This window comes from Corapipo altera, unplaced genomic scaffold, assembly GCF_003945725.1.
Source record: "Corapipo altera isolate COAL_440 unplaced genomic scaffold, ASM394572v1 65, whole genome shotgun sequence".
NCBI classification, from domain to species: domain Eukaryota; kingdom Metazoa; phylum Chordata; class Aves; order Passeriformes; family Pipridae; genus Corapipo; species Corapipo altera.
In genome coordinates this window covers 6,540,006-6,562,933 of record NW_020884891.1, presented here as the reverse complement: position 1 = coordinate 6,562,933, position 22,928 = coordinate 6,540,006, and the positions used below count along the sequence as shown (strand labels likewise).

Genomic DNA, 22,928 nt, shown 5'->3' with positions numbered 1-22,928 from the left:
GCACCACAGCACAGAAATCTGCCTGGCAGGTGGACAGTGCCCTGCTCGTCTGCTCATGCAGCCCTGGCAACAGAGAGCTACAAGACCAGAAGAAGCAGCAGCAACCCATCAGAAGGGAATTAAAGACCAGGATAGTGAAAACCTTTGCTGAGTATCAGAAAGGATCCTACAGCCAATGGCTTTGTCTAAGGAAGCTGCCAAATTGAGTCTGCAATGCCCGGTGAAGAGGCTGAATCCTAGTGGAAAGGATAGAGTTCTAATGAACTATACTGCTTATTTTCACCACAGATCTGGTTTCCCTCTTGGCTCAAAACAACTAACTCTAGTTGAGTAAGCCTTGATTACATCTAGGCAAAGCAATGCATGTGTTCTCCAGGTACCTCCAGGCCAATGGATCAGACCCATCTCACCATATGGATTTTTAAGACTGAGTTTTATTAATGTTTCCCTCTCGGGTAGCTCTCTTCTGTCACTCCTGTCTTTTCCTTTTATTCTTCCTCAAAAGACCCTCATCACACTTCAGTCCTACCAAGGTGTGCCAAATTCCAGGTATCCAGCTCACAGCATAGCAAAAGGTGTGCCAGAGCCACTCTTCATAGCAGGCAGTGGAGGGAGGACAAGAGAGCAACACCCACCTGAAGCTGTGAGCTTGGTACTTTTTTAGTAGTCAAAGGTAATCCCAGTGTTGTGGTTCATCTTCCAGGGCCTTCTGGCAGATGTTGGCAGCTACGAAACAGACATATTTCAAAGAACAGGAAACATTCCTACATCGTGCCTGTCCCAAGGTTTCAGGGGTACATTCATAAAACCTTCCTAGATTATTAAATTGGGTCCCAAGAGGAAACCATTTGGATGGTCTAAGATGCTGAGCTACAGGTACTGAACAGGATAGACAGCTAGAAGGAAAGGAACCCAGCTGGACACCAAGGGACTTCTAACCATAGCCTGACACCAGGCAGGCCCTGCAGCTAAAACCTTTCTTCTAACCTATTAAAAATACATCTGCATTACTGAGATTAGACACAGAGCATTTGGCAAGGCTGTGCTAATTCCTGGAACAATGAATGGAAAATAATGCCAGGAGCAGTAATGTGACTGTGGTTGCAGAGACACAGGGCTGGAAGGGACTTCAGAGATCCCACGACACAGCCCAATGTACAGAAGCAGGAGCTGTACAGCCTCACACACTCCTTCCTCCAGCAGTGCTTATCCAATATCATCTTTGAAAATTCTCCACCACCCCATGTAGCTGCAGCTTCCTCCAGCACTTCAGCTGTGTTCTGTGAGTAGATTTCTCTTTTTTCCAGCATAAATCAGCTTTGCTGAAAATTCAGTTTATTTCTTCTTGTTTTCCCATAGCAGCCAGGCTGTTGCCAATCACTCGATGATTTTTAATTTGATTTTAAGAAAAAGGTTTTTAGATCTATCCCAGCAGTAGGACGAATCCCAAGCTGATAATTGATCATCCCATGTGTCATTTTCCAAAAAGACAAGTAGCCCTTAAGGAATGTCACAAACAGCAAATATATCTTCTCTTTTCTGGGCTTACCAGATAATTTAAGTCTAATGTCAAGGCAGATCTTCTAAGAATATAAAACTGTATGAACTAGTCAGCCTAACAGTAGGAAAAAAGAGACAAAAGTAACTTTGAGAACCAGAAAGCTCCCAAAAATCTGAATGTTTGGTTTACTGAGATGCAGTCATTTATCAATTATGCCTTTCAGTAGAAGCACGAGAAGTCTAAGACTGAACCAGCTACATTATAGTCTCACAAATATGTAAAAGATACTAACAGTTTTCATAAGTCTGATAATTTTTCAACATTGTTATTTAAGATCTAGCCCACTTATTTATTTACCTGCAAGAAGTCCAGTTTCAAAACTATTCTATGATGCCGGTGCATCCAATTCCAAGTAAGTCCAACACACCCTTCCACATATGCCCCCAGGAGGGAAGTGCTACAGTTACCACTTTTCTTCCCAGGCAAGAGCAATTGAGGTCACCCAGTAACAGGCAGTGCTGTGGAGTCTCAAATCCCACGCAAGCCTAATCACTGGAAATATGATTAGGAGGAAGTAAGTCACTGCTAGAAAGCTGTCACAGTGCACTCAGACAGAACTAGCAGAACATCAAGGAGCACAGACATGACACAAAACAAACAGTAAAGCCTCCCCTACAAATGAATATTTTGCAGATTCCTGCAACACAAGAGACTCTTCCCCATCAACTATTGCAGTTACTGCTCCAGACCTTTTGGAGGGACTTGAAGAGAACCTCTGCTTTGAAGGAGAGCACCAGAGGCAAGTAGGCTGATTCCATACTAAACACACAGTTCCCGTAGAGAACAAGTTTCACCCCCTACAACCTTGCAGTCGATCGGTATCGCCGCTGCCAGGCTGGTGATCGTAAGCTCAGTGCTGCCCTCAGCAGCGCGCACAAACCACAGCAGGTGGGACACCACCATCACCCTTGGGTTGAACGCTGTGCTGATCTACAGCTGAGAGTCCTTCTTCTCTGTTCCTCGCAGCTGTATTGGCCAGGCAGAGACAAAACCCAAAAGCCACATTATTTCACTTTCAGAGTGCAGAGCACAGGGCCACGTCTCCTCCTGACAGAGCTCGCCTGCAGCTACAGGAGCTGCAAGTGCTTCCTCCAGCTGCGAGCGCGGTGACTCACCCAACAGAAGCGACTACCAGCAAACCCAGCTACCCGGGCTGCCGACTTCCCAGCAGAGAGAACCCACACAGGTCAACATGTATTACTTCAGAAGCCATGTATCTCATTTTAATTAAGACTAGACACTTCCACCTAGTTTCACACTGTAATTACAGCCCAGCCTACTGGGGCAGATAAGAGTGCGCAGCTCCACACGAGGTGTGGCCGGCGGTTCACCCTCCACCCATGCAGGGTCCCTCTCTGTGCTTCCCCTCCTGGGCTGTCCCTGCTGTGGGGTTGGTGTGGCTGGTGGTTTGTACACCAGAGCACCCAGCCTGGCTGCAGGGCCCAGCTCTGCCCTCATCAGTGGTGCAGTTACGTGCCACCCGTGCTGGGTGGGGGAGCAGGGTGGGAAGAGGCCTCATGCCTGTGCTGCAGTCAGCTCCTGCTCCCCAACTGCTCAGGGGGAAACATCCCTGTCCTGTGGCTGCACAGGGAAAGCAGGACATTGGGAGCTTTCTGCAGGGCACTTGTATAGCAGGACTGTTAAACCAAAAAAAAAGCTGTCAAGAAACACTATCTAAACAGCCCCCAAACGTGACATTGTCACATCTATCTTATGAAGGATGCTACGGAACTCTGCACAGCAGCAACCAAGTTCCCTCTCAGCACCAAAATTTTTGAAAGGTAATGGCCTTAAACATGAATCTTATGTGCTTCCTTAAAATCCCCAAGCCAGCCTACGTCATACTGTCACCTGGAAACAAACCAGTGCTGGAAGCCACAGTGGCTTAAAAGCTGCACCCACATTCACTTCCCAGCCTCCAAGTGGTTTAATGGCATAAGGAATTCAGGGTATTATTGTTCAATTATGACTACCTTTAAACTACATGAGAAATCACTCAGTAATGAACCCACTACTTACATCTTGAAGCTGACTGATCCTGAAGTGTCAACTCCCACCCTCAGTGACACCAGTCAGAAGAGGGAATGCTTTACCCCCACCTCTTGCCAAGGTCAAGAAAGCAGACATATCGCCCAAAATCACTTAGAAGGGCAGTCTGCCCTTCTTCTCTGTCATCTTCCTCTCAAGATGGAAACTACTGCTCCATTTCAGCAAAGGAAGTGTGAGCAGGAAGAAGAAACAGCACAAAAACCCACCTATGAGATAAGGCTAACGCTGTTTCAGCTGGAGGAGGGGCAGTGAGCAGGCTACGTGGTTTTGTCTGTTGACACATCACTGAGAACTGAAGGTACCAAGGCAGCAAGTTTTTCCTCAGCTTGAAATCACATTTAACATTAAGGCACAGCTTTACTTACAAATGCAGTACTAAAGGTCAGTGCCAAGACTGCATGTTCTTGGAAGATGCACTTTTTGTTACAGGGCCCAGATGACAATCACTGACTTGGCTTTTACTGAGCATTTAAGATAATTGTTATCAAATGGCTTCGGGCACTCTCAGCTGTAAGGTTTTCTAGAAAATTCCTGTGCCTCTCCTGCAGCAGAGCTCCAAGAGCCTTGCTCTGCTGGCATGATGGGGAGATGTCAGCCCTGGATGGAGAGCAGCTACAGACACTGCAAGGTGATGTCAGGACTCAGGGCCATCTTCACGCACACAAAAGCCTGTATGAAAAACAAGAACATTAAAGATTTGGACAAGAGAGACACCACTTCTGAACAAAACACCATCATACTGGCCTGTGAGGAGAGGCCCCGTGGCTGCTCTGAACAGGCTCCCCAGCTCGGAGGGGTCCCTGCCGGGCACAGGGAGATGATCCACAGCCCTTGTTCCCTTTCCTCAGAGCTTTATACCCAGCCAGGGCACAGCTGTACACCCCATTCCCCCTGCACCAGAAAGGCTCACTTACGGTAATTCAGACACAGTTACTGCATTTAGAACAATCAGGACCTTAAAAACTCCAAAACCAACCAAAACAAAAAGCAGCAGCAGCTTGTCAGTTCAGCCCACTCCAGAAAAAATTGAACACAGACCAGTCACCCCAGTTTGGTAATACAGGTATCTATTTTATTAAAAAAGTTACAAACAGGTGGACTGTAGGGTTGTCTTACAAAATGACAAGAATGAATTCTACTGGAAAAAACTTTTTACAAAGCATTATAGGTAATTGTTCCATTTTTGCACTTGTTATTCCAGATTTCACCTATCACTGATAAAGATACAGTACATTAGATACTTGATGTTAGGTTACATTTTTTATTTGTAGAGCCCTACTGCAGTGATTTGAACAACTCCTAAACAGATGCCATAGTAAAGACAATACATATTGCATTTATTATTAGCCTCTTACTCTAATAAGCAACTTCACATGCAAACTATTGAGGAAGCCTAAATAAACTTTTGGTCCCTTTTTCCCCCCAAAGTGTGCTGAAGAAACCATCTCTCGTTTTCCCAGTCCTGTCACTCTAAGCTAGTTCAAGTTTCTTAAGGTTTTTTTTTTCTTTTTTCTTTTTTTTTTTCGCTGAGGTCAATGAAAATGAACACTGGTTTGAAAACTACCCATAGGAATGAACCACTGATCAATATCAACCAACTTTTTCCCCCTTAGACAAAGGAAAACTAGGATCTTTATGAATTACTTTTATTTCCTATTACTTCCTTACAACCTACAAAAAAGATCAACAACCATCACTTAAAAAAAAATCTACTTTGAATACAAGGTTTGGTTTAATTCTGATATTAAAGTGCAAACCTAAGTATTAGCCTCAGCCTGTTTATGAAGTTTGTACAAACAGGGGAAAAAAAAACTTCAAGTAACCCCACAGAAAAAAAATCAGGTGTTTCAATGACCAGGTAGAAATCCTGGTGTCTTCTTCTTTTCAGGATTCAAATTCAACACTGAATGTAGACTCAGAATCTTTATGTCTGCTAACACTGTAAAGTCAGCCTGCATTTTTACCAATAAAACACATTAATGTTGAGATACTGTACCGGTGATCTTTTTATTGTTTTAAATGCCATCATCCAGAATACAATTAATGAGTTTTCAACTGCTTAACCTCATATATCCATCACTGCTTTTACTGGAGCTTTTCTCATAGTTATTTAGCTATTACAGGGAAAGAATGTACATTTCTAGAAGCATGTTCAAATGACTAAAGCTGGGCTCCTAAAAACCTAGAACTTTGGTGCAGTAGGTGAGCTGCAGTTATTAAATTTCTGCAAAAAAAAATTACACATTTTAAACCACTGCTAGAAAAAGCTCTCATGTATGCAACACGTTAATAAACTGAACAAAAAGATTTTGTCTGCTCTTTGTACAATTTCATTCTGCTCTTTATACCTGTGTTATTGTTAAAATTTTCAAGTATTCAGAGAAAATGTTGATCAGGTAAACAATAAGGAAGGCAATGGCTGTTTAAAGCACGCTTGCAGTTAGTATCACCAAAACCTGGTGCTTTTCCCCTTGTTTCACCAACTTGTCTCTAGTATTAAACTTGTTTATTGGGGGAAAAAAAACCAAACTAAAAAGCAATTTGTGACAGTGCAAGAAAAACTTTAACAAATATTGCTTTAAAATATTACTCAGAAAGACAAATATTAGGAACTATAAAATGTAAAGTGATCTTATTTGCATTAGATTTACAAGTGCAGAGGTCTACTAGATGTCTCTTACTGTGCCAGGCAAAGCTGAGCTGACAGACTATGCAGACAGCCCATTTTGAAGGATACATTATCCCTTTTCAAAGGCATAGAGAAGCTATTTGTAAACAAGCAAGTTTAGAAACTCAGTAGAAGGAAAAGTGTGCTGCCATTTTTCAATGCTACAATTGTCGTTTTTGATTAAGAAACCCAAGATTGCAAGAAACATCAGCTGGAGACTTTGCATCCTGTTCCAAGTAATCCCTGTTGTCAAATAGGACCAGTTACAAACACATTGTCACAGCTACATTTGCCAAGAAAAGGGATACTACATCCATACAGAGGTGCCTTCAGTATCTTTTCATGACACTGTCACACGTAAACAAAAAGTCCCAAAGAATGACCAACTACCTTGTAGGAGAAAACCTTGCAAATAGAAATAAGCACTGATGCGAGGTAATATACAGAAGTAACCATTTGTTTAAGGCTCAATTTATTCTCCATTAAAACTCTCTTCTTTTAAAAGGCATTGAGTAGGTAATACTGAGTTTAAGTATTTAATAAATACAAGTTCAGAAATTGATTAAAGAAATCAATTAAAATATTAAAAATGAACTCTTGCATATTAGCCATTATATGAACTTAGAAAGCTATAAAAGGACTGATAGATAAAGAACAGATTTTAAAACTTATGGTAAACATGCTAAGCGTTCCGATCAAGGTGTGTGGATCCTGGAGGCCACCAACCTTATGCACTTAGATGTATGGCAATGTGCTGTAATAGAGACAGGTTTACCAAGGCTCAGCTCTGCAACCTGGGCTGAAAGTTCTCCAAAGCAGCATCTGTGCAAGTTTCCTCTGAGTTTTATCTGCAATTTAAACAAAATAACTAATGAAAGCCATATTCAATACACATCCAAAGTGAACTCAGCTCTTCCCACCACGTGGAACCATCAGTTTTCCATACTGAGCTCCAAAGCACTGCTTTACACAGTGGCATTCCCTAAGTTCTCCTCCACTAACTCCACTAACTTTGCATTGGTGAACACCCAGTAACATGAAGCAATTGCATTTTGCACAAGTTCTGGGAACAGGGAGATGAGCCAACTAAATCAGTTTTGACATCTGAGTTCTCAGTAATCAGATCCTCTAAATGACTGCTCAAAAAAGCCCCTTTTCATGAGACAGCCTCAGCAGGGACAGAACTGTAACACCACCATTCTCAATCAAGCACACAAACACATTACCAGTGTGACCAAAACATCTTTGTATTTCTGATAACTTGCTTGGAGCTCACAGGATTTATCTTCAGAGATATCCCGAAAGTCTCAGGCGAAGCTCAAAGTCTGTAGAAACCTGGTTTTCATATGCACATGCATGTACTTTACTCTAGGTTGATCCTTGGATTTTCAGGGATTTTGAGGAGTCTTCTCTATTCCTGAAGTAATTTCTCCAAAGGAGTCAGGACCTTACGTTTCCTACTGCACTGTTGATTTGCTCTCAATTAACAGTTTCTGTCACGCCAGAGGGCCAGTTAGTCATGACAGAGTGCTCTGATATAGCCAGGGTTCCTCTTCTTGCCTAACAACTGGTCACCCCCAACATTCAGAAGCAGCACTCCTGGGAACAAACAGCCAGGTTTTTCTTGCCTGTTTGTATGTTTTCCAGCTAACAGTAATTCTCTCCCAGTCTGGTGAGATCATTCCTACCCCACACTGCTGCTGGTCCACGAGTTTTAGATGGGGAGGGTCCCTGTACTGTCAAAGCAGCAAACCCTGCATTGCACAGCCACACAGACCACAAGAGAGTACACTTTCAGTTTTTATGTCTAGAGAGGAACACTCTTCCTTCGGCCTTGCTAATATCAGTTACCCATGAATGGAGGGGACAGGAATCACTCATCAGCATCAGCCTTTCACCCCACTGTTAAGGTGTTCCCAATCTGATCAGTATCCCTACAGAACGCCTTTAATGCACAAAGACTGTAACAGATGCCATATTTTAAAGAAGATTTAAAATACAAAACACTCATACTGAAAATTCAAGAGAAAAACTAGAGCAGCAGCTGCTGGAAATCTCACATCTCTGAATGCAACAAAACAACACAAGACCACTGCAGAAGCAGGAAAGGAGAGGGGGGAAACAGGATGCAAGAACAACACACATTTCTGAAATAAACTATGGGTTATCCCAACTGTGCAGTTATGTTCCATCCTTGATTTCACTCAAGACATCTCTCGTGGATTTCTGCACCAGAAAACTGCAGGGACTGCACAAACTGCTGCTACATATTTCACAGTGAACAACTGACCCACACCTCAGACTCCTCCTGGACACGGGTTACAGAACTCAGAGGTGAAGATGATTATCCCAGGACACAGCTACAGTTCAAGCCCACTTCCTACACACAGGTTTGCAGACAGCTGGTTCCACTTCTCAGTTTCAGTTTGCCTAGGAGGGGTCACTGCTAAAGCAGAGGTTTGACATGCAGCAATTGTTTCCTCGATCACAGATAAGCAGAAGGATTACGAAGCTGATTAGGGGCTATCACAAGACATCATCAGCACCTCTCCTACACCAGAGCACATCAGAAGAAATTATCAGGCAGCAAAGGTTTATGATAAAGTTAATGAGATCCTACATCTACTCAATCAAAGAATGAGGACAGAGTGGGAGCCAGGAAGAGGAAACTACCCCAAAAATGTGAGGTTGAAATGAAAGACACAGAGCATGAAGCCTGTGAAGAGCCAGGATGAGTAATTAAAGTTCCAGATATGGCAAGATCTGGACTAAATAGAAAGCAGCTCAGGAAGGAAAGACTTGCTTGGCACAAGTGATGAGACTACACTGGGCAGAGGCAGCATTTCCTAGAAGCAAGGAAGCAGTTTGATGCTAGAGGCTTGGTGTGACTCTAAGCTAGGCAGAAGGAAGAAGAGAAAATATATTACAAAAGCTTAGAAACCTCTGACTCAAGGGGTCACAAAGACATAAGAATACAGATGTTTCTTCTGAAGCAAGAGCATGCTTAGGAAACCCACCAAATCTAGCACAAGTTATGATTCAAAGGAATAATATGTGGCCCTGCCCCTACTTCAATTTCACTCCTAAGATTAAACTTGCTATTTAATGCTAAATCCAGAAGCAGACAGGTTACAAAGAAACCTCCCTTAGAAGCAATCAATTCTGGAAGTATTTTAGAGATGAAAGGCCTAATTTTGTCAGAGTTGAAGGCAGTAACCTGCACAAGATGAACCACTAGTAACCCAGGGGACTGCCATAACTTTGGCACCATACTTCAATCCACATAATCCTGTTTGTGAAGCTGCCTTAGAAATAGCTGCAACATTGCAATTGTTATATGCAACTCAGGGTATTATAACCCTGCAGCACCTCACTAAAAAAAGCAGTAATTCCTTTGATTCATTCCTTCCTATAACCCTATAGGCTCTGCTGGTGTGACTACTGTACAAGGAAAGACTTAATTTGCATTTCTCTCTGCTCCAGTACAAACAGTTTGCTCAGCTTTCAGCAAGTAAATCTTGAACTTACATACACCTCTTACAGTGACAGCAGCCCTTCCTAATTTCACAGAACTGCAGATAAAAACATCAGGTAGTACCCGTAGCATGACAGTGTCAGGGCCACGAGCATCTAAAATTTTACATTCACAAAGCACTTGATAACAATCTCAAAGACAAGCTTTGAGACTTCCCTCTCTGACCTTGCACTCAAGATTAAAGAGGATACATGGTCCAAAGCTTCCAGTAATAACCTATTTTTCCTCTTGTCACTCAGATACAAAAAGCTCCTTGAGTTGAGCAGGAGTTACTAACGTGGCAGTGGCAGTCTGAGCCTCAAGCAGTGCAGCTGTCAAAAGGGGCAGTTCCTTCCCCTGAATTTTCACGTCCTCCCTCATTCCTGCACTTGCCCTCAGAGATCATGAGGAGTTGTTTGCCAAGACAGGTCCAAAGAACAACTGAAGGACCAGCTGGCTGCACACAGAGCACACCAATGGTGTGGAAGAGCCCTTTGCAGTAACGTGGATTTGAGCCAATGCTGAAACCAGACCTGGAAAAGCTACAGGGGAAACAACAGCTGGGAGGGGTCCAGAACCACCTCACAGGAATGACAGCACTGCTGTGCACAGGGAAGGAACAGACCCATTGTCACCATCAGGTGAAAAAGGTACTGAAAACAACCACCATGTGTGTGAAGGGTCAAAGGCAGCTGTCCTTGAGGAAAAAAAACACAAATCAAAGCAACACCTGACACAAGGGAAGCTCTGCAGAGGCCCCTCTGCCTCTGTCGTCACACCTCATGAGTCACTGGGGGAAGGAGAGCCGTGCACTGGGAAGCCATTTTACAGTGTGTTCTCTGCTCTGGACATTTTGGATGAAGAGCACTTTGTGCACACCCTTGACTAGTACATGTGGGCTTCAAGCCACTTCTCACCACTCAGGTTGGTTTTCTTCCAAGAGAAACTTCTGATAAGGCAGAAGGGTACTCTAAGTACATTCAGTTTCTGTACCACAGAATTCTGTTTATTTTAAAGAAGCTCAAAGTCTTCTCAGCAAAACTATTGGGAAACTTGGTCACAATAATCCCACTGAACTCCCAGGTAACTCCCACTATTTGAAAATAATCCAGATACCAACTACAGGAACATCACAAAACATTAAGGATAATGTAACGTCAAATACAGCACTGACAGTCAAAACAGGTGCAGATGAGATCATACACTTTGTGTCATTGTAAAATTACTGCAAGCAAATGCAGCATTCCCTGACTAACCCTGCTGAGGTAACACAACAAGTCCATCTGACTCAAACAGTCAAGTGCACAAGGTCTTCCTCTTTTGGAGGAAAGTTGCCTCCAGGTTAGACTGCTTCATTTCAGACTCCCTGTCACTTTTTCTGCTTACTTAAACAGTGTGTTTGTGCACCTCAGTTAGTGACAACTGTTCCACCAACCTGCTCTGTATGGCCATGGTTGAGGTTTTTCTTAATTTCTCTCACTGGACGATGCAAGTTGTACAACACTGATCCTGTTTCTCAGGCAGGGAGGCATAGTTCATTTGCCTGACGATCTCAGCAAACAGTTCATCCACCATTGTTTTGCTCTTGGCTGACGTCTCCATGAAGGGACAACCCCACTCCTGAGCCAGGGCTCTGCCTTCTGCAGATAACACCTCCCTCTCCGACTCCAGATCCACTTTGTTCCCCACCAGGATCAGAGGAACCTTCTCGTATCTCTTCACCCGGACAATCTGGTCCCTCATCGGCTTGATGTCCTGGTCAAACAATCCAACTGGTTAGTACACACAAACAATCACATGGAATTGCTATAGAAGCACATCTTAATAACCCTCATGTGCAAAAGAACATGAAAAATACATCCAAAGACTTGCCAAGTTCACGGTCATTGCAGAGCTCAGAGAAAACTTACCACTAATCATTAATAAAAGTAATTCTTTTCTATAAAAGCATGCACATTTTATAGCACTTATGTGCACATACAAACAGAAAGTGACTGCTGTGCTCTCAGACAGTCAGTTCAGCTGGAGGAAGACAGGATATATCACTGCTTTGAAAGCTGGTTTCAGTTTTCTGAAGAAGCTGTCTCCAGTCTAAGGACCTGTAGCCCTAACAGGACCACACCATTACACAACCACTTAGGAAGTTTGTGCTTAGTTTACAGCTTGAGAAAGCCAGCAATTTAAATAAAGCCTTCTCACTTGTAGAATGTTTGAAATAATTCATTGTGAACACATTTAATCACATGTAAGTAACCAAATTAGATGCTGTAAAGAGATTTTATTACCTAGAGATGCATTTATTCAAGTCTGAGCCGACATGGGGAGTTTACACTTGAAAGTCTGAGTAAGCCTCCTCTGCCTCCTGAGTGTTTTAAGTTACTATCAGTACTAAGTCCTACAAATTCTTGCATAGTTCTCAGACAAAGCAATTCCAGCGTTTGAAGTTACCTCTGTGTAAAGAGCTGCAGAGTGGTTTACACCTACAGCCTCCAGAGCAAACACGCTGCAGACAGACGGGGATAATTAAATATTAACAGGGTGGATTACTAACTGTGCATCCATTCCTTGGATAATGGGAGCTCCCTGGCCCCCCAAAATCAGTGAAAACGAGAGCAGAAGCATCCCAACGTCACTGCTGTTGTTTTCCAAAGATAAGTATGTCTCCGGCTTGTTTCGAGGCCTCTGCTAAGATAAGGTTTAGCCTCCAGCAGAAGCAAACGCGCCGCTCCAGTGGGGGTGTGCAAGGTCTTGCCAACCAGCTGGAACACACCCAGCTCGGCAGCCCAGGCCAACGCAGGAGCTGGAAATCCCTGCGCTGCTCACAGCACTGCTGAACTCGCTTACTGCCCAAAAACAAAGCCTCGCTTCTAGAGGCAGCTAAGACCAGTTACTGGCAGAGATATTTCAATAATTTTTTTGAGAGTTTTAATAGCAGAAATCAAATCCAGGCCCACAAATCATCACCCGTGGCTGGTTCTCCTCGCCAGTGCCCCACCTATGCTGTGAGAGCAACGAGCTCACGCTGGACAGAAATATATTTTGGGGGGAGGGGGTGGAAAATAGCAGCTCACTTAACAAGTCACAACTGCAGAACAATGAGGCTCTCTTGAGGAGCAACTGCAGAAACATGCCTTTTAGGAAAGAGGGGGGGTTGGAAGGGGAAGTCTCGCTTTTAATATCGAGTGATTTCTTCACAAAAGGGGATTGCCAAGAGATTTCTGCTGGAGAAGTGGGAGCTGGTCATTGTTCTCCAGCACTGCGTGGGACTTAACAATGGTGGCACCCTGATAAGTACCTGCAAAGCAAGCAGTTTCAACCAGGAAGCGGGGCTGGCAAACGCGCTTTCAAGCCGGGCATTTACACTTTTTGGCCCTTCGCTGATAACGCGCTCACACCGCACACGTGGCCACCCTCAAAAAACTTCCTGCCCAGCCCAGCGCCTTCCCCGGGGCAGGGACGGCTCCGTGCGGGGCGAGGTTACCTGGAAGGACTGCTGGTTGACCAGGCTGTAGACGAGGATGAAGCCCTGCCCGTTCTTGATGTAGAGGTCGCGCATGGAGGCGAACTGCTCGGTGCCCGCCGTGTCCAGGATCTCCAGCACCGACGGCGACGAGTCCACCTCGATCTCCTTGCGGTAGAAGTCCTCGATGGTGGGGTCGTACTTCTCGATGAAGGTGCCGGTGACGAACTGCACGGTCAGGGCGGACTTCCCCACCCCGCCGCTGCCCAGCACCACCACCTTGTACTCCCGCATCGGGCCCCGCTCGCCGCTCCCGCCGGGCCCGGGCCTAGCGCAGGCGGCACCGCGGCCCTCGCATAGCCCCGGCGCGCCTCAGGAGAAGGGCGAGGCCCCGCTGCTCCCGCGCCGCGCTGAGGGCAGGGACACCCCCCCGAGCGCCCGGCGCGGCCCCGGCCCCGCTCTCCGCCCCTTTCACCGCCGCGCTCCCGCCATCGCCGGCCCGGCCGCGGGACCCGCCCGCCAGCGGCCGCCCCCGCCCGGAAGGGTTTTGCTGCGGCACCCGGAGGCGGCCCCGCCCCGGCCCCGCCCGCTCACTTCCGGCGTGCTGCGTCACCGCCCGCCCGCCCGCGGGGGAAGCATTTGAGTGTGGCACCAAAGTCGCGTGGTGCCGGGGGACGGGTTTGGGTGTGGCACCGGGGCAGCCGCTGTGCCGGGGGGGACGGGTTTGGGTGTGGCACCGCGGCCCGGCCCTGCCCGGCCCCAAGATGGCGGGCGCGGCGCCGGCCCTGCCGGGGGCGGCACTGGGGGGCGCGGGGCTGTCCCGGTCCTGCGGGAGCTTGAACTCATTAATAAAGTCCTCTCTGAGCTCCCTGCCGGAAAGAGACCCCCGCGGGGAAAGGGAACTGGGCTGTGGCACCCACAGCGGCCGGAGAACGGAGACCATCACCGCGGGTCTCCATCTCTGAGAGCCTTCTGGGCTTGTAAAAAAAGAGGGACACGGAGTGGATCAGAGGGATGGAGCACCTCTCCTGTGAGGAAAGGCTGAGAGAATTGGGAGTGTTCAGCCTAGAAAAGAGAAAGCTTCGGGGTTACCGAATTGTGCCCCTTCAGGTACCGGAGAGGACCATTTAACAAGAGCTTGGAGCGATAGCACAAGGGGGCGTGGGTTCAAATTGAAAGAGAGTAGGTTTAGATTAGATATTAGGAGGAAGTTCTTCCGTGTGAGGGTGGTGAGGCCCTGGCACAGGTTGCTCAGAGAAGCTGTGGCTGCCCCATCCCTGGGAGTGTCCAGGGCCAGGTTGGAGCAACCTGGGATAGTGGAAGGTGTCCCTGCCCTTGGCAGTGGGGGTTGGAATAGATCACCTTCAACGTCCCTTCCAACCTAAACTATTCTGTGATTCTATTAAAGTTGTTCCCTCTACCTGCTGCTTTGTCCTGTGTCTTTACCCCTCCACGGCTGCACAAACCTCACTGCTCGGCTGCCACGTGCCTTCGCAGAGGTGGTTTTGCCTTTTCCTCCCGTTTGCGGAGCCCGTTCTGTGAAAAGCCTCTCAGCCCCGGCACGAGTGTCGCTGAGTGAACCCGGGATGCTCGGGCGGCTCCCGCAGCAGGGCCGACAGCAGGTGTCAGCACGGCACCGAGCCCGGAGCCATCCCCGGGCACTCCTGGAATCGGCCCTGGCGTTTCCCCTCCCAGTGACGCTCCCCCGTTGTTAAGAGGAAGTAGCTAAAGAGAATAAACGGCTGTTTTCTTTCTAAAAAAACATGACTGGATCGTTCCCAACCGTAGCGGAAGCTGCCCTCTGATATCACCAAATTTGTTTCTGCTGCGTCTCAGGGTCTGCAGAATTTTAGCAGACACGTGTGACGTGCAGGATTTGTCCCTTTCCCCAGTGTTTGATTGCAAGTCCAAGGCAGACATCGCTGCCTGTTCTTGTTGCGTCCGTCCCAGCGGGCCCCGGAGAGGTGTCAAGGCTAAAATCATCCAAAGAAAAGGTACTGAGGAGGTGACTCTGCTTGTGGCTGTTTTCACAAACAGCATTATTTTATTCACTTTCTTTCCATTAAGAGAATAGGTTCCATTATGGGAAAAGCTCGATAAGGATTTTTATCCTCCAGAACAAATCTTACTTGTTACACCAAATTTGATTCTTCTTTATTACATGTAAGCAATAACCTCTCTCCTTCCTTTGCCACTGCCTCCAAAATTGTGTTGTCAAGTGAATTGCTGGAATGAGGTGGCTGTGCCTGGATGGGGGATTTTCATGTGGCTGGTGAATCAGCTCGAAAATGTAAAAAGGTGAGCATTAAAACAGGCTGCCTCCTCCTTCAACCCCATTAGAACTCACCAGTAGTTGTAAAGTACCTTAATGCACTCGGTGCTCGGGATAAAGGAAAGCCGTAGTTGCTCCCAGAGGAGCTTCCCATCTAATTTTAACCATGACACAATCGTTGACAGTGACAAATGGGGGGAGGGAGGAAAGGGGCAAGGGAGGATGAGGGTGACAATAATGAGATTACACGGTCACTTAGATTCATTATGTGCGTGTCTTTGTGGCACTGCTGGTCCTTTATGTTTGTGATGGGTGGAGGAACTACGGGAGAGGAACGGGGCAAAGAGCACAGCAGGAGAAAAGCCAAATACATTTCTGTGCAATTGACTTAAGCAGCAACGCCTCTCTCCCGGGCTGGGGGGAAGCCCAGGCAGGTGGGCACGGGATTGGGAACTGGATTTTTTTTCTCTCTAGGTGCATAGTCAGTATCAATTTATATTCCCAAGATTTATTTCCCAACTTAAGCGCTTTATACCCGGGCATACGTATCTAGAGCTGAAAAAAAAAAAAAAGACCGATCTCAAAGTGCACCAGGTTGTTCGTTGTCCTTAAGACGAGCTGTTCCCTTCATCAAACTGTTTGCACAGTTCCTTAACCGCCTTGTGCCCCACCACACATCCCGACCCACGAAAATAGCTGGTGATGTAAAAGGTTTTGAAACTCTGGATAGGAATAGCTGCTTCTGCCATAAATGGCCAAGCCCTGAGCCAGCCACGCAGGGCACCTCCTGCCGATACCGCCGCTGCCACTCCCTCTCTGTCACCACCTCATCCCGGTGAGGTGTGGCACGTCCCAGGTCAAAGATCTGATTTAATCTCTTCTGCCACTTTCTCCACGGCTCCTGCCAAGGAGAAAGGAGCAGAGCTCAACCCTGGGCTCTGCCCCAGGAGGGTTTGCCCTTTCCCAGCAAAACAACCCTCCCAAATGAACATCCGGGCAGGATTCGGTTGCTGCCAGAGCAGCTCTGTGCTGCTGATGGACTCGGCTGCTCTACGCCGTGCCCGCAGCCAGCAACAATAAAGCAGGCCCTTATTAAATTAACCTGCTAAGACAGAGATCCTGCGGGGATGTTCAGGGAACAGACAGATGGCACAAGCAAGGGCCAGGAATAATTGCAAGGCCCATCTCACCAGTGCGAGAGATGGATCCTGCCTGGTGCTGTGCCCAACAAGGAGGCAGGAACAGGAGCGGGCAGTGCCCTGCCCTGCAGAGCCAGCCCCGAGAGGTGACAGAAGAGCATCCTCAAGCTCTGGAGGGAGTGAGGAGACTGGAGCATCTCCTGTGGATGCCAGGGTGGGGCTGCAGCACCTCCCCAGCAGCCAAAGCCTCCCCACTGCAGCCACAGCGTGGACGCTGCCCGGCTGCTGCCGCCTCTCGCAGGCTGTCCCTGCTGTCAGCATCGATCTGCTCACGGCTCTGACTCACTGTGTCTGCCCGAGCTACAAACCAGGCTCTTCCCTGCCAGGAGCCCTGCAGCAGGCTGCTGAACCAGGGCAGCAGGGATAGCCTGGATTTCACCTCACTTGCCGTCTAGATGGGCACATCATTTGCGTAAATACGTGCAAAACCAGCTTAAGACCAAATGTCATTTCTTCTTCTCCTCTTCCAGAGGTTTTGCTAATCCACTTACCGTGCCTTATGGTGTTCAGCATGTAAGCTGCAGGGCAGGGACCAGCTCCTGGGGGCTGGAATGGCTGCTGGAGCACTGGGGACTGCTCTCACGTACCTCATTCAAGGAGGTCCTGTCACACCGGTCACGTAACTGCAATGACAGCTTTTGATCTCAGCCCCATCAGGTTATAGTGGATGTGTCCATCTGGCCCAGACTCCTAATTCTTGGGCTGTTTCACAACCTGCTGAGATACTCTTCTTCTTTGCCAGCTTTTCCTGCCAACATAGAGATGACGCAGAGGCAAATCCTGAGGACCTTTCTCAGAAATTTCGTATTTCCTGCCATTCCTCAGTTTTTAGCTGTTACTTTAGTAGCAACAAAAGGCATGCTGGCACTTCAAAAGAAAGCAAAGGACATTTTCCAAAGCAATTACTGATTTTGAGGCAGAAGTGGGACTGCATTGAAATATAATTGATACAAGGAAATTATTGAGATTTCTGGGAGGAGAAGCATCTGTCTTTGGTCCCCAGGCATGGTACCAGATCACCAGCCATTTAGAAGAGCTTGGCCCAGGAGCTGGTTGTTGCTGCTGAGCAGCAGCACAGGGGAGGATGATGTTGCTACACCCTGCCACACTCACTGCCTGCAACCCCTTGTCCCTGCAGCAGCCCTCTCTCCTGGTTATCCCCTCTGATGCTGCTGCAGGATCAGCATCCTGCCCCGGGGTGGGTGAGCGGGTCTCCATGTCTCTGTGTGGTGATGAGTCACTGCTCCACGTGAGGAAGCTGGTGGTGCAGCCAGAAATGTGGTTTCACGGGTCATTTCTCTTCCTATTTTCTCCTGACGTCGAGCTATCTCCTTGCTGCCCTTCACAGTCTGAGCTGCTGTAATCCTGGCCTGTCCTCCACATGCACAGCATGATGCCAGCATGGCACACTCTCCTTGGGTACCAGCTTCCGTGAACTTCTGCAAAGCTGAGGGGACGGAGCTATCCTCAGGTTTGACCTTGCCAAATCACCAATACATGTGACAACTTCTCCCTAGAAATATATATACATATAAATTTTAAAGTTTCCAGCCAACATCAGAGTAAAACTGAAAAAACAGTTCCCTAAGGCTGAAAAGCCAGAAGGCAATAGTGAACACATAAACCAAACCTGTTGCTTTAAACCTCAAATTAAAAGAAAGGAGTGGGCAAGGTAAATATTCTGTCAAGATATGTTTTTAAGATTTGTGAAAATAAAGCAATTTTAAACTAATATCCAACAGAAGAGTACCCATTTGCTTTTAAAATTCCACGTGTTTTCCTTTTTTTTATTGCATTCCTGCAGCATTTGCAATTCAGATGCTACAGAAATGTGCAACCTTGCTCATGAAATTTGCTGGCCAAATGAAGCAGCCAGCAATTAATTCGAGTGAAACCCTCTGCTTTACTGCCATTGTAGAGAATGAGAGAGAGAAAACGCAAAATCCAACCCAAACGGGGTATTGAGAGGATACTTTAATATGATGTTGATCTTAATAAGCAAAAACATTTCTTTCTTCTTTTTTTTAATAAATTGCTTTTCGCTCGACAATTTCCTCACAGCGAAGTGACAAGTATTATTCCGAATCGTTAATTCCTCGGCGGAAGCTCCGGCGCTGAGCTCATTAAAGCGTGCCGAGGCCCCGGGCGGGCGCTGCCAGGTTGTGCAGTGACCTGAGACCACAACACCCACTGTGTTGTCTCATCTCCAGCCCTGGGACAGGCAGTGTCACTGGGGCAGCCAAGCCCCTTGCCCTGGTGGCAGGACCTCGGTGCCTTGGGTGGGTGACACGGGGACGTTTCTGCTGAAATATTTGTGTCTCTTTACAACGCGGAGCATCGCTTCTGCCTGGGATGGGATGTGCAAAACCTGGGTCCTGGCAGCACTCATGGCACGTGGCACATACATTTCGCAGGTGGGCAATGCCACTGTCACCAAGTGCTGCAGGGTGGTACATCCTACTTGATTTAAAATCATGGAATATCATATGAGAATATCACAGGACATCTGCATGGCACGGCCCTGTTCCCCATGCCGATGGCACTCACTTTCCCACCCATTGCTTTTCTCCAGACACAGCTGAGGATGTTTGTACATGACAATGTCACCAGACAGTCTCTGTGCCAGGCACATGCCCCCAAATGGCCGCTCTGCACATACCTCCAATGAGGGCGGAGGCAGGTCATGGCTGAGGTGATTCTGGAGAAGATCACCCTGAGGCTGGAGGGGAAGGTTTTCCAAACCAGTGCAGTGGCAGAGCTGTGAGCAATGGCCAGCCAGGCAGAGCTTCTCCCCAGACCACATTTGCCAACAGCCAACAAACCGTCTGCAGAGCGGGAACACGGAGAACTCATTATGAGACTCTTTATCAGCCTTCCTGTCAAGGGAGGCCGACAGTACAAAGCTGTGTGTCCGCCGTGCCAGAGCCTGTCAGCTCCCCTGGAAAGGACACCTGGCCACTTGGAAGCAATCCAGGCACCAGCAAGGGTCTCCACAATAGCCCAGAAAGCTGCAGCCTGGATAACATGTGGCATCCATCATTGTCATCCAAGGGAGTCAAACGAGCAGGCCTCAGAGGCTGGCTGCTCCATGAATCCAGCACGGGAATCAAGGGGTTAAAGCGCCAGGGAAGGTCCTCGGAGGAGAAAAGCACCGGAACTGCTTAATTAGAGTATTCAAATTGGAGGGGGTTGCAAAGCGGTTAATTTCTCAACTTGAAAAAACAGAATTAATATTTGCCAGCCAGGATCAGAAGCAGTGGGAACCGTCGACAGCCTCGCTGGGCTCCCTGTGCTGGGGAGGACTCCAGAGGTCTCTGCTGTAATTGCCTGTGGTCTTTAGTATTTTGTTCCGCAGTTTATGAACCTGCTCGAGTTCATTTTGTGGATAAAAGCTGGTGATCCAAACCCCAGCTGTATCTCTGCCTTCAGCAGTGAGGGGCTGTTTCCTGGTTTGGTATTGCAGTGCGACACTTTGGTGTTCCAAAGAATTTCCTAATTTGCACAGCCTGGAGAAGATCAAACCCGTGGCTGGTGAAAGCAAGTGTCGCTCTGCCATGGCCAGACCTCCCTCCCAGCCTCCAGGACAGCAGCTGCCTCCTGTCCCTGTCCCTGCACAGACAGACCAACCAACAGCCCTGCACAGACAGAGCTGCTGGTCACACCGAGGGCCCGACGCCTCATAGCCATGGGCACCTTGGGGTCAGCAGCCCCTAAATGAGCCCAGCTATGCTGGTGCCAAGGAGAGGATGCTCCTGCCTCTGCCTTGTGCCACAGCAGACCTGGAGACAGCTCGTGTGGGGATGTGGACTTGGGATGCTGTGGGAAGAGTGCTGAGGATCATCCCTAGGCTAGTCCTTGTCCATAGGCTGGTAGATCTCCTTGCTCTGGCCCATCTGCCTCACGCCTCAGGCTTTTCTCATCCTCTGCTTTTTGCTTTTCTAATCTTTTCTCCAATTTTTAATCCCATGCCAAATTCTTTCCCATCCTCTTAAAATTCCTCAACACTCTTAATTCTTTTTTTTCCTTAGCTTGGCTGTGTAATTGCGAAATGTCTTGAATCCCTCTGTTTAGTCTTCATACCTTATGCCACCACTATATTCCAATCAGTTAAACATGAGGTCTTTGCATATTATGCCTGCAGAGACAAATTTTTCACATTCCCTAGAAAGAAAATCATTCTCCATTAGCCAGTGCCTCGTGGTGAATGAGAGGGGACATCACAGCAGCCAGCATCTGAGGGTCCCATCCTTCACTGCGCCTCGAAGTGACACTGATGTCTGAGCCGAGCTGGGATTTTTTTCCCAGCAATAGCTTTGCTCTTCAATGGCTGTGAGTGAAAGGCTTTGATGCCCTCCATCAGCACTGCACGGGGTGAGGGCTGGCACAGGGCTGGGCTGTGTGACTCCACAGGGTTTCCTGTCGCCCTCCCGCTGGCGAGGCAGCTGCCACCGCCCGTGGTGTCACCCACCAAGTCTCAGCACGATGCAGAGGGGAAGGGAAAAGCCACTTCCCCGTGCACAGAGATATTGCATCAGGAGCAGAGAAAATTGGCTGCTGAGCCTCTCTAGCACTTTGTGTTGCTGAAAGGAATAATCAAGACCAGCCCTGGAGAAGGAAAAGATGGAAAGAAAATAAAAGCTTTCCCCATCTGATGATTTCTGCCTGGGGCTGGAGCCCTCCCTGGAGACCCCAGCAGTGCTTTTGGGAGAGATGCGCTGGGGCTGCTTTTGCTCCTGGAGTTGGTTCTGTAGCAGATCCACAACAATCCCAGAAAATGTTGTGTTTCCTGCTCACTCCGCAGGTCTGGGGAGAAGGGGAAGAGGGAGGGCAGCTGCCAGAGGCCTGGGCTGAGCCCCCAACCATGGGACTGCCACGTGTACTCACACTGGGCTTGCCCAGGGACGTCGCCTGTCACCCTTCCTTTGTTCAACAGCCATGGTCTGGTGCAGAAGCCTGGTTTTCTCTGGGGCAGGGCCCTTGCATGGCTGCAGGGGTCAGAGTTTGGAGACATAGAGCAAAGTGCTCAAGTGCCACTCATGGGGCCAAGCAGGGAGAGAAAGTGCTCTAGGGCTCCTCCTCACCTGCCCACAAGCCAAGGGCTGAGCTTTCCCCTCCACCAGAGCATGGGCCATTTGCCACAGCTACGACCAGCAGCAGCTCAAAATCTGGATCTAATACTCTGTTCCTCAACAATTAAGAGATTAAAGGAAAAATCCACACTGAAAGGGGAGTCCGGATGCTCTCCTGGCTCCCAGCAGCACACTCTGAGCTGGCCCAGCCCCCACTTCAGCTACTTGCAGTCCAGGGGACACACATTTTGGCAGGCAGCCCCCTAGTCCCATCCTTGCCCAGCTGTCCCACAGCAGTAGGCAGAGCTGTGGCAGTGCCAGGCACCTGTGAGAGAGGATATGGGGAGACCACTGCATCCCTACCCTGGTCCAGGGGAGCAGACCTGTTGCCTCAGCCCCAGGTGAGTGCCAGAGGGATGCCCCATCATTTGGTGCCCTGTGGAAGATGCAGGTCGATGGGGCTGCAGGTGGGGGGAGGCAGAAGAGAAGGGAGGCAGCAGATCTCTTCCCTCTCCTGCCAGTGCTCTGCAGCCCTGCCCCAGGACTGGCTGGGCGGGCTGGCTGGCTGGCGGTGGGCGTTCGTGACTCATTATCCCTGATCGCCATCCCATGACACATTTACTGCCAGCAGGACGGGCCTCCTGCCAGCACAGCAGCCCTGGAGCCTTGTGGGAGGATGGCTGGGCTCTGCCAGCAGCTGTGCTGATGCAGATGGACTGGGAGGTCGGCAGCAGCTGCAGCCCCGGGATGCACAACCTGAGGTACCCCCCCAGCTGAGTGGGTAATGGAGGCAGACTCGGTCGGTCTGTCCCAAGGCTCAGGGTGCGAGCGCAGGGTAGTGCATGGCAGGATACAGGCAGGGATGGGACCTGTTCAGGGCCAACTGTGGCAGGTCACAGAACCAACCCAGCGCCCTCACCTCCCACAGCACCCACTCTGCTCACCCCAGTGTCCTGGCTCACAGCACTGGGCCCACAATGACAAACGCCTTTAAAACCTTCTTTATTAAGTGAGAAATGTGACTCCACTCCCCGCGCCAAGCCCTAATACAGTGCAGACCTAAATACAGCACTAATGCGAAAGCTTAAAGGATTTCCCATAATTAAGCAAAGCTGGCAGAGGGGTGAGAGCCTGGC

The 22,928-nt window shown here is 48.3% G+C and overlaps 1 protein-coding gene across 1 annotated transcript; it reads right to left on the bottom strand.

Annotated features, from left to right (window-relative positions):
* Positions 1 to 4,660: 4,660 nt before the first annotated feature.
* On the bottom strand, positions 4,661 to 13,809 carry RAP2C (RAP2C, member of RAS oncogene family). Its single transcript, XM_027645369.1, has 3 exons — positions 13,274 to 13,809; positions 11,228 to 11,547; positions 4,661 to 7,126 (listed from the first exon to the last, which is right to left on the bottom strand). The coding sequence occupies exons 1-2, from the start codon at positions 13,544 to 13,546 to the stop codon at positions 11,269 to 11,271; spliced, it is 552 nt and encodes a 183-aa protein (XP_027501170.1). The 5' UTR covers positions 13,547 to 13,809; the 3' UTR covers positions 4,661 to 7,126; positions 11,228 to 11,268.
* Between the last annotated feature and the right edge of the window lie 9,119 nt (positions 13,810 to 22,928).